Here is a 15748-nt window from a genome sequence, read left to right as displayed (position 1 = left end):
ACACCGCTCTGAGTTCGAGAACGTTGATATTGACCTGGGTTAAGTCCTCCTGAGACCACAGGCCCTGAGCTATATGAGGCCCCATATGAGCGCCCCAGCCCGACAAGCTCGCGTCTGTTGTGATGATCACACGTTCGTGGCTGCGAAGAGGAGAACCCTGGATCAAAGCTGGGGACAACCACCATGCCAGCGACTGCTTGACTGAAGCTGGGAGTCGCACCTTCCGGTGGGAGTGACTCACCTTGTCCCTCTGGGCCGGAAGAAGAAACCATTGGAGGCCCCTCATATGATGGCGAGCCCAAGGCACAATCCCTATGGCTGAGACCATAGTCCCTAGTACCTTGGACAATGTCGCCAACGGTACTTGCCTTTGTCGACAAAGGCTGGTTACCAATCTCCGTATATTGAGGACCCTCTCTGGTGTTAGCGAGACCGTGTCCTCTGCGGTGTCTATGATGGAGCCGAGGTGTTGGATTGATGTGGTGGGATGAAGATGGCTCTTCTCCACGTTGACCGTGTACCCGTGCCGTTCCAGAGTTTCCCGTGTGAGCGCCAGATGGTGTTGCGCTTGGGCCATAGACTTGGACATAACGATTATGTCGTCCAAGTATGCCATAACTCTTATGGACTGGGCCCTTAGATGTGCTGTCAGAATGTCCATCAGCTTCGTAAAAGTACGGGGAGCCGAAGATAGGCCGAACGGCATGGCACGGTACTGGTAGTGGACCCCGTTGAGACAAAACCTGAGGTACCGACGATGAGCTGGCCAAACCGGAACATGCAGGTAAGCCTCTTTGAGGTCGATAGAAGTGAGAAAATCGTTGTGCCGAACAGAGGCCAAAATCGACTGCAGGGAGTGCATGCGAAATCTGCGATACCGAATGAAGGTATTCAGGAGCTTTAGGTTTAATATCATCCTGAACCCCCCCGAAGACTTCGGCACCAGGAACACAACGGAATAAAATCCCGTGCCCTTGGCATGTTCGGGCACCTTCTCTATTGCTTGTATGTTGAGAAGGTGCGTTATCTCCAGTTGAAGATGACGCCTCTTGAGTGGGTCTCGCGTCAGCGGACAGGTGACAAACCGGTTTGGCGGGGGCTGCAAGAACTCCAGGCGCAGTCCTCTTGATATTGTGGCCCTTGCCCATTTGTCGGTGGAGGTAATCCTCCAGGAGGCACTGAAGCGTTGAAGTTTGCCTCCTATGGGCTGTAAGGGAGCCAAGTCATTTTGTGCGCCTGAAGCCACGTTGGTTCCCTCTAAAAGGACGCCTTGACTGCTGGTATCCTCTCGGCCTATCCTGAAAGGCCGCTCGGTCCCCTCTAAAGGTGGGTTGGCCATACTGATTTTGGGGGTATGACCTATTAGTCTGACTAGCCGAGGAAGAGGAATCCCAACGAAAGGGCTGACGGCGAGCGTAAGGATTGGGTCTACGCTCCTGGCGCTGGTATGCTCTGGGGAGGGTCTTACGTTTGTCCTTATCCTCAATGAGGACAGGGTCCAAGGCCTCCCCAAAGAGCTTCTCCCCTTGGTATGGAGAAGATGCCAGGTTCCACTTGGACTTTAGGTCCGCTGGCCAGCTCCTCAGCCAAAGAAGGCGTCTGGATGCAAGTGACGCCGCCATTCCTCTGGCCGAAAACTTTGCGGCATGGAGAGTTGCATCCGCTGAAAACTGCGCAGCTGCCAATAATTTACTGAGGTCCTGCCGTAAGCGACCTTCGTCTGGAGATAGGCGGGCTTGCACCTCCTGCAACCACATTATGGAGGCCCTATTGAAAAATGAAGCTGAGGTCGCCGCCCTAAATGCCCAGCTTGCCATTTGATGGGATTTTCTGAGTAAAATTTCCGCCTTTCTATCCTCTGGTTTCAAGCTGTCGCCCGTTTCAGATGGTACCAAGGCCTTAGATATCAAAGTCATTACCGGCTGGTCTATGGGCAGAAATTCTAGCAGCTTTTCCATGTCATCATCTAAAGTATAAAACTTCCTTTCGATGACCGAAGGGCCTTGAGCTGCTGCAGGCTGCTGCCATGGGCGCTTGATGCTTTGCCTGAATATGTCCGAGGATGGCACATGATCAGTCTCGGGTTGGGGCTCCTTGAATAATACTGCCGAAGGCTTAGGGTCATCTGAGGCCTCAGTAGCCTTGGTTGGACCCGGTAAATCTGCCACCTGCTTAGCTTTATGCAGCAGAATCTTGAAAAGGGGAGCCTTAAAGAGTCCAACTGTCACCGGAGGATCAGGAGTTGTCTCATCATCCGAAAAGTCGAATTCTCTTTCTGCCTCCTCTAGGGGTGACGGCTCCTCCATCCAGGACCCCATACCCGAGGGGGGCGGTGCAGCCCATAGGTTCCTGGGCTGTGCTGGCTGGGGGTGTTGGATATTCTGTTGCACCCCAGCTGCCATCCCTTGTGAGTAAACATCAGAAATGAGTCCCTGTAAGGCAGGGGACATCTGCTGCCAGGTATCTGGTTGCACACGCAGCCCAGCCGCAGTGGGCGTAAAGGTGGCAGAAGGGGCACTCTTCAATGAGTGGCTGGCAGACCCTGGCCTTGGTAGCTGAAGGCCAGATGGAGGAGCAGCCTGAGGCATAAATGGGTGCTGCCTCTCTGGAGACCAATCTCTCTCTGATAATGTCTCTGAGGGTCTCAAAACAGATAAGGCTGGTGGATCCCTGGCCTGCAATAAGGGAGAGACGGTTCTTGGAGCTAAGAGGGCTGCCTCCAGTTTCTGCTCCAACGCTTTAATGCGCCTCTCTGCCTCCTTGATTGAAGAAGAGGCTGTGGCCTTAGATTTTTCTTTGGACTTCCCCTTGCCTTTATCCTGAGGCAATACAATGGGGGAAGATGCTTTCTCTAAGGTTTTATCCTCCATTACTCACGGTTAACAGTTGTTCTATTATTAACAGAAGCTGCAGCACGCTGACAGATAGAGCTGTCACTGAGCAAATGCACTCAAAATGGCGTTTTGGCACTTCAGAGCCTACGCCTGAGTTTGACAGGTTGGTCGCGCCCATTGATTGGGCGGAGAGCAACCTTATACCCGCCTAAACAGGGCGGGCGCGGGCATCCGTTGATTCAAAATGGCGTTCCCGCTCTTTTTTGCCGCCCTCGCCAACACAGGGAGCTTCCAGCAATTTATGCCCCCCCCCACACCATTCGCTTTTTCGAGCCAGCCGATCCAAGCGGCTTCCCCGGCTCTGCAAACGGCTTTTCGGCTTCGGCGGCAAAGGCGGCGGCGGCGGCGTCAATCAAAGGCCGCCGAACAGCTGAGAGGCGCTGGCCCGGCGCCAATTCAAGCCGCCTTCATTCTCCGCGGCAATCCTGCAGTTCTACATCGAAATTCTGCAGTCCAAGCTTCCCAGTGAGGGGGGCGGACCCCCTCACCTTCAGCTGACAGCCGGGTATGACCACTGAGGTCGGGGACCCTAGGCTGAGGTGCTCCTCGTTAGGCATGGTACCCACGGAGGGAAGGGAAGCTCGAGGAGATTAACGGTGGGGGTGATTCTGCCCGCGGAGGGCAGAGACCCCTTAATTCCCTTTCAAGAGTCACTGCACCTGCAATTAGAAAGGGGAGAAAAAACAGAAATTAAATAATTAATTATTAATATTATTATTATTATTTTTATTATTATTATTATTATTATTATTATTATTATTATTAATGCTTCCTCAGAGAAGCAAACTCAACAGTCTCTACACTAAGACTGAGTTTTTAAAACTGAGGTATTGGGGGCTGCTGAGGGGCGGTGACTACCTCATATTTAAATATTTAAATTAACTCAGTCTCTACCAATAAGATTGGTGAATTACCCATGTTGGACTCTCCTTCCAGATGCAGTGGAGAATTTCAAGCACTCAAACCACTGTATTCCTATACCATATTTCCTAAGCAGGAAAGAATAAAGAAGCCTCATATTAAGGGAGCAGGCCTGGAGCAAGATTACCAACCTGAAGAATTTTGTTGGTTTATCCAAGCAGATCATCAGCAACTTTGTCAGTGTTTTATTTTCCAGAAGCTTGAAAATAAGGCATTTTCTTCTCTATTTTAGAAGCTTAAATAATAGAAAGTTTGGTGGCAAATGTGAATAGAATGTTGCTGCTAGAACTTTAACTTTCCCTTGTTTAGCCTCTGTTGTTGTCCTTTATTTTACTTTACTAAAATTTAGGATTGGTTATTTGAAATACTACATAGCTTTGCTATACTAATTATTGCTTCTACTGATAGGTATAACTCATTCATTATAGTGATGAACTTGTTTTCAAATGCATTTCCAGTAACAATTTGACTAATACTCTGTCAAAAACTTTAAAAATCTGATAGAGAAATACAGTGACATTTTAGTTATTTTAAATGTAATGAAATCCATTCTACTTTTAAAAAATAGAAGTAGACTATTTTTGAGCAATGTGATTTAGCCCATGATTTATTACTGAGGTTTGGTTGGGGGAGCCAAATTCTGAAGTCTCATTTTCTCAAGAGTGAAAACAATTGTTGCGCCTTTCAAAATGTACAATCTTTTAAAACTTTACTAATTATACAGCATTTGCCTGACAAGCTACAATTAATATTCTTAGATTTAAAATTCAGGGAGAAAGTAATCAAGAAATAAGTTACCAATGGTTATTTAGAAAATTCATATCAATGCTGATTCTTAAAAGGGCTTTCAGTACTGGGAAAAATAGCATATTACCCTGAAATGTTCTTTCTGTACAAATATTCAAACTAGATATTTGTAGTTCATTATTGTACCACTTTCCATAACCGTTTAAAACAACAATATGCATACACAATATTTCTGCTGGTTTAGTTAATGGAAATATATGCATTATGCAATTTTATCTACTGATATCGCAAAGTTAAATGTTCTGATTGTATGGTCAAAATGGTAGGGTGAGAAAATTATTTTTGGACTCCAGCAGATAAAGTGCTCTGTGAAGCTGTGAACGCACTCAATTGATTTTTTTTTGAGTGATTTGAATCATGGCCGCAGTGTTAAAAATTCCATACTCTTGATTTGAGAGTGATGATTGAACCTCTGAAGAATTAATCTCAAAAAGTATAATATGATTATAAATGAAGTTGGAGCAATAATTTATACATGCCTGGATAGGGCAGATTATTTGCTCTTTAGGCACTAGAATCTATAAATGACTTAGAAAAATACTGTATATATGTAATATATTCAATCAAGTAACTATCATATCATCATGTATGATAGCTTGAGTAAAGAACAAACATTGCTGTGTAAGCTTTTGTTGTAATACAAGAAAAATATTCATATTTTACTCACAATATTAATGTGAACAAATTATTTTTTGGGTAGATCATGGATATAAATCACATATATTTTAAAAATATTATATTAAATGAACTAGTTTAAAAAAAGGGAAAAGGAGGATCCAGAAAACCACAGGCCAATCAGAATAATGTTGATTCTAGAGCAGAAAATGCAAAAAACTGGGAAAATCCTGAAAACTGAGAAAATCTTGAAAACAGTGAAGCAATTGACAGAAGTAACCATAGATTTGTTCAGAACAGATCTTGCCAAACTAATCTTATGCCATTGTTTAATAAATTAATCTTCTTAATAGATGTTCAGATTGCTAAATATAATATAATATACTTTGATGAAGAGAGCTGCAGCTTACTACTTTCAATAAAATTTGTTAGAGAGAAAAGGTGCTACCAGACTTTTGAGTTTTGGCTACCATAGACTAACACCGCTCTCTTGCCACATGACTTTGTTTGTTTGGGCCTTCTGTACAAGACATCTGTATCCTGAGCCTATCCTCTGGGGCAGAGGTAGGCAAAGTTGGCTCTTCTATGACATGTGGACTTCAACTCCCAGAATTCCTGAGCTAGCATGATTGGTTATATTCCCTCATCTAGGTCATTGATGAATATGTTAAAGAGTACTGGGCCTAGGACTGATCCTCATAGTACCCCGCTGGTTACTTCTTTCCATGTTGACATAGACACACTTTTCTTTATTTTGCAGAGTAGTAGATTGTGGTCCACCTTGTCAAATGTTTTGCTAAAGTCTAGGTATAGTAAGTCTACTGCGTTTCTCTGGTCAATTGATTTGGTCACAGTTTGAAGAATGAGATGAGGTTGATTTGGCATTATTTGTTCCTGATGAACCCGTGTTGGCTGGTGGTTATTACATTGTTTGTCTCAAGATCTGTTTCTTGATTATTTTTTCTAGTTTCTTGATTATATTTTCTATTTTCTTGTCTCCCAGAGATCTAACCCCCTCCCCTAGAGATCTATACCCACTGTTCTGCAGTCTCCCCGTGAAGACTCCGTGGACTGCACTGGTTGCCGATTGGTTTCTGGACACAATTCAAAGTGTTGGTGATGACCTACAAAGCCTTACATGGCATTGGACCAGATTACTTACAGATCACCTTCTGCCGCATGAATCCCAGTGGCTGGTTAGGTCCCACAGAGTTGGCATTCTCCAGGTCCTGTCAACCAGACAATGTAATTTGGAGGGGCCTAAGGGAAGAGCCTTCTCTGTGGGGGGCCCGGCCCTCTGGAATCAGCTCCTCCAGAGATTTGCACTGCCCCCATCTTCCTTGCCTTCTGCAAGAGTCTAAAGACTCATTTATGTCACCAGGACTGGCACAATTAGATCTAGACCCCCTGACTACTAAACATGATGTATGGTTGTGATTGAATTGGTTGATTGATTTTAATATATTGGGGTTTTAGCTTGTAGTTTTTAACTAATTTAACTAATTAGATTTGTTTGTACGCGCTGTTTTATATTGTATCTTGTGAGCCGCCCCGAGTCTTCGGAGAAGGGCGGCATACAAATCAAATAAATAAATAAGAAAGAAAGAAAGAAAGAAAGAAAGAAAGAAAGAAAGAAAGAAAGAGCCACTGTATGGGAAATGTATGGGTAGTCTCAAGTTCTATCATTATCCAGAGAGGCATTACAGAGAACTGATCTACTTGCTACAGTCTTAAATAAAGAATATGCATAATCTGTCACTTACTTATTATAATCATGACTGGCTATTCTGTTGCTAAGAGATGCAATAATTCAGTGTAATATCACATGACTGCATTGGATTTAGTCAATAAATGTATCACTGTAGATTGCTAAGCACAATACTATGTGACTATGACCTGCAACTTCTTCATCGATTTTTCTTGTAGGAAGCAGGCTGCAAAGGTTGGAAATGGTGATTAAACATATGCAGCAGTATGCTGTAGGCACCACAAATGTACACTGTTGCAAAGTGTCCAAATTGCAGTCATGTGACCATGGGGATGCTTCAACAGCCAGAATTTCAAGGATCTTGTAAATCTACTTTATACCATTGTTATAAGTTCAAATGGTAATCGAACAAGGTAGTTGAAAATGAGAGCTACAGTTGTAGCCCTTTTACAAATTAATTTGAGAGACACAATTCATTATCACATATAGTAACCCTGTATAACTTTCAAAGTTGTAAATATAATAAAAATATTGAATAAAATTATAAAACATAATATACCACCTCTACATCTTCATCCTCCTCGTCATCTTCAATATTACTAATTCCAGCATCATCCAGTTTATAGTCATAAACCAATCCTTTTTCTGGGAATAACATTTTAATCTATGGAGTGAAAACATGATGATTAGAAATAAGTGTGGAGATAAGGTTAGAGTGATTTCATCCAATTTTGTCTCACAAAATGATTCCGAAAGAAATTACCATATCAGTGGTATCTGTCAGATAGTTGGTCTGGCAATAATGAATACACAGGTTATAGAAATATACAACATCTTTCTCCAAGTCATTTCCCTTATATGAAACAAAGATTCAAAAGAAGAGCAGCCGATGTGAGATGTCTCACCAGGAACAAACAAGAAGTAAAGGAATAAGAAAACCTAAAGACCGGGCAAGACAGAAATAGAAGCCAGAAACTTAAAAAATAGAATAAATCAGATTGAACTCTGAGGGGAAAAATGCATAGCTCTACAACAGTGACAATAGAGAGACAGAGATTAAGACAGCAAATACAGAAGTGAGCAATAAATAAATAAATCTATTGGAAGAACAGAATAGAACAATATGAGAATATATTGAAAATGAACTTTAAGGAATATAGTATAGATAAAGAAAATAGAGGGTTAAAATAGAAATAATCTTATTAAAATTCATTTCTACTTTCCAAATTCTTTTATTTGCCACTTTTTGTTTTGTAAAATAAAATTTTCCCACCCTAACCATAGAAGGAAGATACAAAAAGCCAATTAATTATTCAGGTTTCCAACACCGAATGTTTATGTCGATCTTCCCATCCTCTGGAATCAGTAGTAAGGAAAGCACCTTCTCTCCTGGGGTTCCTGAAAGCTTTAAAACCTGGTTTGTTCCTAGGCTCGAGCTTAATGTTTACTACTGTATTTGTTCAATGTTAACCTAGATTGTTTGATGTAATATTTTTATGTATTTTAATTCTTTCTTATTTCTTTACTATGAAATTTATTTGCTAGCCATCTTGTATTCAATGACTCTAGACAGCATACAACACAAAAGCATAAATTACAAAATAATAGAGCAGATAAAATCTTTAACACAAATGGCAAAGGAGGCAGACACTTGTTGGGAGGAAATAGGTTTTAATTATCAACCACCTTCAGTGGGAATCTCCCTTTCCAAGCCGTCTGGCAGAGCCAGGTCTTAAGGCTGCTATGAAAAGTCAGGAGGGTATAGAAGCCACAGCAGAGAAGGCTCTCCTCCTGGATCTTTTTAGCTGAAATTCCTTGGTTGATGGGGTCCGCAGTACACTCCTCTGCTGGCACAAGTGGGATGGGCCAGTCCTATTAGGGTGAGAAGTTCCTCAAGACGTTCCTGAAGCCTGGACCCATGCCATGCAGGACTTTAAAAGTGATAACTTACATCCTGAATCGCACTTGGAAGCAAACCGACATCCAGTGCAGTATTTTAGTTACCTTTATAAATTCTCTATTTTTATACACTGCCCAGTCCACCACAGTTGGACAGCTAATAAATTTAAACAAACATTTATAATATTGAATCTGTGTCAAACTGGTTATTAGTGGTTCAACAAAAGGACTCTGTGCAAGGTACCATTATGGATTGATGATATCCCCTTCCCCTTAACTTGCCTTCTCCTCTGACATCTTCTTTCTTAACCAATTACTGAAGGCGATTCGACTTTGGGCATCCCCAGTTGCACCAACACTCCAGATCAAAGCAAATATGAACCAGGATTCTATCAGTTCACCAATACGGGCCGTCTTCTCTGGCGGCATTTTTTTCATTCCCTGAAGAATCAATTAATGACAAAACACTTATTTCTAAAACTTCTCAAATATTTAGTATTTATGTTTGATTTATTTGACGTATTCCATTTCTATTCACTTACCTTGCAACTCAAGTATTCTTCAATACTTATTTTTTTAAGCAAACTAAAATAGACATACAATTAAAATGAACATTAAATTAATGAACAATTGTGATCATAATCTTGAGCCATTTCAATTGGATTTATGGCCGGAAGGTTACTAAAACTGCTTTGATATCTTGATGGATGAACCCATGCTAGAAAATAAATGAGAGGAAAGTATGGTCCTGCTTGTTCTCCTGAGCCTCTTGGTGACTTTTGATACCATTATCTATAGTGGATAATTGCCTTCTGCCCAAATGATTTAGATAGCAAACAGAAGTGCTGAATTAACAGTTGAGTTTGCATACCTACTGTATAAACAACAGTGATGTGTTCCTTTGACAATATATAGTCAAACGGGGGCTATTTTGCAAGGGGAAATTCTTTGTGAAGAGGCTTTAGGTACTCCCAGCACACCTTGTGTTTTCCAAAATTCATCAACAGAAAATGCCAAGGTTTTCAACATGTCTAAGAATTGAATACCTATTCTAATGAGTTGTCAGAGTAGGAAAAAGTTGGCAATATAATTTCCTCATTCAAATGAAATCCAGAAATACCTTTGATAGAAAGTTTAAAAAAACAAAGGTAAAATGCCACCCTATTTCAATGAAGGCTCATAAATGGTGAATATCCCCCCTTGCAGGTAAAAAATACAGAAAAGCTTCAAAAAAGAAATACTGGTGAGTGTGATACAGAAATGTTAGTCAGACCTTTTAAAAATTGCTGGATGACAGGAATATTGTATAATTGGAACAAGAATCACTGAAACAGACAGAAGATAAATCCATAAATAAGAAATTGCTTAAACCTTTACAATAAAAAGAAAAGGAACACTTAAACATGACATCCTCTACATCAGGGGTGTCAGATGCATCATGTGCTGGCCCCGCCCCTACCTGGTTTAGCAAAGGGAAAAAAGTCCTGATACGTCACATGATGATGCCATGACGCCATTTGTTTAACATCCCGGCTCTACATCATGAGTAAAAGTAGGAAGGATGCCATGCTAACATCCCAATTTCAGGCACAGTATTTGATGTTAGCATGTGGGGAGGACTCTGGAATGGATGTACAGGATTTGGTTTTGTTTTGTGGTAAAAATGTGGTTTTTAAACAAAAAAAACATATGAAGAAGGGTTGCAAGAATTCGGCATGGCTTGTTTGATGAGAAGAAGGACCAGGGGAGACATGAAAGCACTGTTTCAATATCTCAGGGGTTGCCACAAAAAAGAAGGAGTCAACCTATTCTCCAAAGCACCTGAGGGTAGAACAAGAAGCAATGGGTGGGAACTGAACAAGGAGAGATGCAACTTAAAATTAAGGAGAAATTTCCTGACAGTTAGAACAATTAATCGGTGCAACAATTTGCCTCCAGAAGTTGTAAATGCTCCAACACTGGAAGATTTTAAGGAGATGTTCGATAACCATCTGACTGAAATAGTGTGGGGTTTCCTGCTTAAGCGGGGGGGGGGGGGGGCTAGAAGACCTCCAAGGTCCCTTCCAACTCTGTTGTTGTTATTATTGTTATTATGAAATGAGCTTCCAAATAATTATATTTGATTTGTTTGCTATTTCTTCAATAGGTAGGTAATTATATAGATTAGACAGAAAAATAAATATATGTGGTTTTATAAGATTTCTGTACTAATGACTTTTGGGCACCCTGAAAGACAAAAGCAGTCCCAATTATCTCCAATTCAGCTGTAAGATTCAAGATTAAGATGAAGTAGACTCCTGTGATTTATCACAAAGAGATGTGGAATTCCAGATGGTGTGAATAGGAGACATCTAATCCTAGACCTCCATTTGCGGTATTTCATAGGACTCTATCCTCTCTTCCTTAGTACTTATCCAGATGAAACTGCTGAGTGAGATCATCTGCTAGCACGGAGTGATCATCATTATATAGATGATAATCAGCTATACAACCCCACTCCTTGCTGATCAGTCAAGGCCATCCAGATAATTTTGTCTAGACTCTAGAGGTTGTGGAGTTTTGCATGTGAAGTACAGTCTTCAGCTCAATCCTAATAACATTAACCATAAAATGGTCACCTAACAACAAAAACATCATCAAAAAAGCACAACAAAGAATGTTCTTTCTGTGCTAACTTAGGAAGCTCAAACTGCCCAAGGAGCTGCTAATATAGTTCTACAGAGGAATCATTGAGTCTGTCATCTACACATCTATAACTGTCTGGTTTGGTTCTGCAACCCAACAAGACCGACACAAACTTCAGAGGATAATCAGAACTGCAGAAAAAACAATTGCTGCCAATCTGCCTTCCATTGAGGACCTATATACTGCATGAGTCAAAAAGAGGGCTGTGAAAATATTTACTGACCCCTCGCATCCTGGACATAAACTGTTTCAACTCCTACCCTCAAAACGTCGCTAAAGAGCATTGCACACCAAGATAACTAGACACAAGAACAGTTTTTTCCCAAACGCCATCACTCTACTAAACAAATAATTCCCTCAACACTGTCAAACTTTTTACTAAGTCTGTACTTCTATTTCTACTAGTTTTTCTCATCATTCCTATCATCCTTTTCTTCCCACTTAGGACTGTATGACTGTAACTTGTTGCTTGTATCCTAAGATTTTTATTAATATTGTTTCTTCATTGCTTATTTGACCCCTATGACAATCATTAAGTGTTGTACCACATATTTCTTGACAAATCTATATTTTTTTTTATGTACACTGAGAGCATAGGCACGAAGACAAATTCCTTGTGTGTCCAATCACAATTGGCCAGTTAAAAATTCTATTATATTCTATTCTATTCTGTTCTGTTCCGTTCCATTCTATTCCATTCTGTTGATGTTAGGATCTCTTGGATACCAGGACCTTCCGGTGTAGTTCTGAATGTGATCTCATTCTTCCAGGCAGAAATGCTTCACAATTTGGGGGATTCCTTGGACTTCACAAATGTAATTTTCTTGGACTGTGAGGCATTCACAATTGATCAGATCTTAGTGATCTCCTGGCTAGACTTTTGATAATGTAAGTATCTTTTTTTCCTTTTTGGAGAAGTTTCTGATGGCCATCATTAGTTTTTTTTTTTAATGTAAAAACCTGTTGGTTGTTGATATAGTTTCAACAATTTAGACAACATGGATGGAATATGATAATGAAATGATGAAGAGGGAAGTAATAATCTGATCCACAGAAAGCTGATACAGTGATACCTCGTCTTACAAACGCCTCGTCATACAAACTTTTCAAGATACAAACCCGGGGTTTAAGATTTTTTTGCCTCTTCTTACAAACTATTTTCACCTTACAAACCCACCGCCGCAGCTGGGATGCCCCACCTCAAGACTTCCGTTGCCAGTGAAGCACCCGTTTTTGCGCTGTTGGGAATCCCCTGAGGCTCCCTTCCGTGAGAAACCCCACCTCTGGACTTCCGTGTTTTTGTGATGCTGCAGGGGAATCCCAGCAGCGCAAAAATGGGTGCTTCGCTGGCAACGGAAGTCCAGAAGTGGGATTTCCCATGGAGGGGAGCCTCAGGGGAATCCCAGCAGCACAAAAACAGGCGCTTCGGTTGGCAAAAGGGGTGAATTTTGGGCTTGCACGCATTATTGGCTTTTCCATTGATTCCTATCGGAAACATTGTTTCATCTTACAAACTTTTCACCTTAAGAACCTTGTCCCGGAACCAATTAAGTTTGTAAGACAAGGTATCACTGTATCAGCAATAGTTCCTAACTCCTTCTGCCACTTTCAGTTTCTAACATACTGAGGCCAAGTGAAGATACTTAGGCAGGTAAAGAAGACCAAGACCTTGGCAGAAATATTATGAAAGATCCAGAACACTTCAAGCAGGTATATCCAGCCTATATATTCTTGTCTTTCTGTGCTAAGACAGCTAGCTTTATCCCTCTGTGGAAACTGCTATAAATTTATCACAGTTGAGGAAAGCCTTGATTAGATTCTCAGTGCACAACAGAACTGGATGCTAGGAAACAGATCAAGGAGAAAGAATGATGAAACAGTTCTTTTGGAGTTCCAATTAATGTATGAAAAAACAATGTGTGTTTGTGCGCTTGTGTAATCGAAGCAATAAGAAATGTTAATGAATGGCAAAATTTAACAAAGGGAGCTATCAACATGTACACATGTTAACATTCAAACTGTGTAGCATTGTCCCTTCCCAATTTTTCTTCAATTACATGGTCAGTTGCTGTGATGAAGCCTTAGGATAAGTATGTGAGAGAAAATTGTGTTGTGAAAATGCTGAAGGAAAACTTCTATACAACTGCAAATAGGAAATGCCCGAGGGGAGACTGAGGCTTTATTAACTGAAAACAAGCTTCTTCAACACTGACCACATTTAAATTTTGTCAGTCTCTTGAGATTCTTTAACAGAAGATCTAGAATCTCCAGATGAATTAAGAAACATAACAAAGCAACAACACAGATTAATGCTTGAAAGGAATTATGCAAGATTCAGTACAATCTAAACAAGTAACTTGTGTAAAGTGTCAACAAAATAATGATCATTCCAGATAATACTAATATGTTTGTTCTTTTGACTGTGAGCCACCCAGAGTACTTAGGGAGTTTGGCGGCATACAGATAGAACTACAATAAATAAATAAATAAATAAATAAATAAATTAAATAAATAAACTAATAAACTAATAAACAAACACACACACACACACACACACACACACACACAATACATACATACAACTGTTATTATAATGCACTATAGTGCAACTATCCTTTATATCTAATTTTTCTATTCCAGTGTTTCCATTGGGAATATAAACCTCACATAATCCTACCTCAATGGGAATGAAGGGTCGAAAAAAACAGTCCAATAATTTCTCAAGGCTTTTTGTCAAGTTAGAATCTGTGGAGGCAATTATTTCTTTCACTGAATTTCGGACAAAACTGATAGATTCCTGAAATGAAGGAAGACCCAGAGTTAATTGTTTTTAGATTTATCTTGAATCTTTATATTTCCCCCCTCCTTTTATTCTAGCAGCTAATTCTTTTATAATCATTGCTTTTTTTTATATAGTACTTTTAATACTCTTCAATTCAGCTAGAGAACAGTCACCAGCAGAGACTGAGCAACCTTGCTGGGTGTAACTAACACTGACATTAACAAGAGTGAAAACATGTACAATTGAATTTTAAATCTTCTACATTAATATCTATTCTTTGCAGCTCAGGGCATTCATAGCCAGGCATCTGTGTATTGTGATGGACTGAGGATAAAAAACACATGAAAAGAAATGTTAAAACAGTCAAACCTACACTACAGTCAAAATACAAATCAATCTCTTGTTGAGGCTAATTTTACAAAAAATGAAAATATATTAGAGGTGCCAAACACTGACCTCCAATGTAACATGATTATGTTCAGGAATGGAAATAATTGCTAAGAATGGATTTCACATGACAAATATAGGTTTCAGAGCTATTTGTTTTTCTAGGTTAATGGAAGAAAAAAAATTAATCTGAATTTAGCATGACAAGGGGATAAAGATCAGAAGCATTTTTTTGTGCATCTGAGGATGTGGAGCCTTTTCAAATAACACTGTTACTGCTTTAATATTAATATCCCAAGAAACATTGCAGGGAAGTTTGAAAATTAGCATTCTCACCAACCTACAACTCACATTACAAAACAAGTGAAAAAAGAGCTAGACTCAAAAATGCCAAAGTCTGATATTAACCCTAAAGCATACATTCAGCAGTCATTATCTCAGGCCTTTCAAGGTGGGAAAATGCCATTGTTCACAGAAGCTCAGTCTGAATAACACTTTACCATTATGGTACCAATTAAAATTAATTGGAATTATGAGGAAGGTTACCTTCTGCAAAAGTTCCTGCCAACTGCCTACTCGCGGCTCTCAAGCTTCTGTAATCAGGGGTGAGAAGTTCATGACTAATGCCCCCCTCCCCGCCACTCCTGGCTAAACCTTGAACCCACTTACATGGTTTGTACTGAATCAAAATATTAGGATCGAGACCTAGCTTACCTCTAGGAATCTGTTGAAAAGTGACTCCAGCTGCTGTGAAAATGGCTTCATAACTTCTGGAATAAGTTTTAGCCAGCATTCCACAAATGGTTTTATTCCCAAGATGCTGGGCTCCAGGTAAACCATGCCACATCGAGACACAGTAGCTGGAGAGGCCACTGCTAAATCCTGGACTTCAAACATCATGGTCATTGCCTAGAAACAAGAATGCAATATAGCAGAAATTTTCCCAAGCTTTTTGTCAAGGAAGCACATCGAAATTACACAGATGGGATTATGTTTAAGAAATGGAAGGCTCCCTAAATTCATTTATCTATATAACTAAAGCATTAGGAA

At 40.4% G+C, this 15748-nt stretch overlaps 1 protein-coding gene across 3 annotated transcripts in view; it reads right to left on the bottom strand.

Annotated features, from left to right (window-relative positions):
• DNAH1 (dynein axonemal heavy chain 1) overlaps nt 1–15748 on the bottom strand; it is a 254640-nt gene that overhangs the window by 99068 nt on the left and 139824 nt on the right. For all 3 annotated transcript variants that reach the window (XM_070738680.1, XM_070738681.1, XM_070738682.1), the window contains 4 exons: nt 15413–15607; nt 14207–14326; nt 9127–9285; nt 7508–7609 (listed from right to left, as the gene is read on the bottom strand). In XM_070738680.1, coding sequence (XP_070594781.1) covers nt 7508–7609; nt 9127–9285; nt 14207–14326; nt 15413–15607 — 576 coding nt within the window. The remainder of the gene's footprint in view (nt 1–7507; nt 7610–9126; nt 9286–14206; nt 14327–15412; nt 15608–15748) is intronic.

This window comes from Erythrolamprus reginae, chromosome 2 (genome assembly GCF_031021105.1).
Source record: "Erythrolamprus reginae isolate rEryReg1 chromosome 2, rEryReg1.hap1, whole genome shotgun sequence".
Lineage (NCBI taxonomy): Eukaryota > Metazoa > Chordata > Lepidosauria > Squamata > Dipsadidae > Erythrolamprus > Erythrolamprus reginae.
Note: the sequence above shows the minus strand (reverse complement) of the source record. Positions and strands in the feature narration are given on the sequence as shown.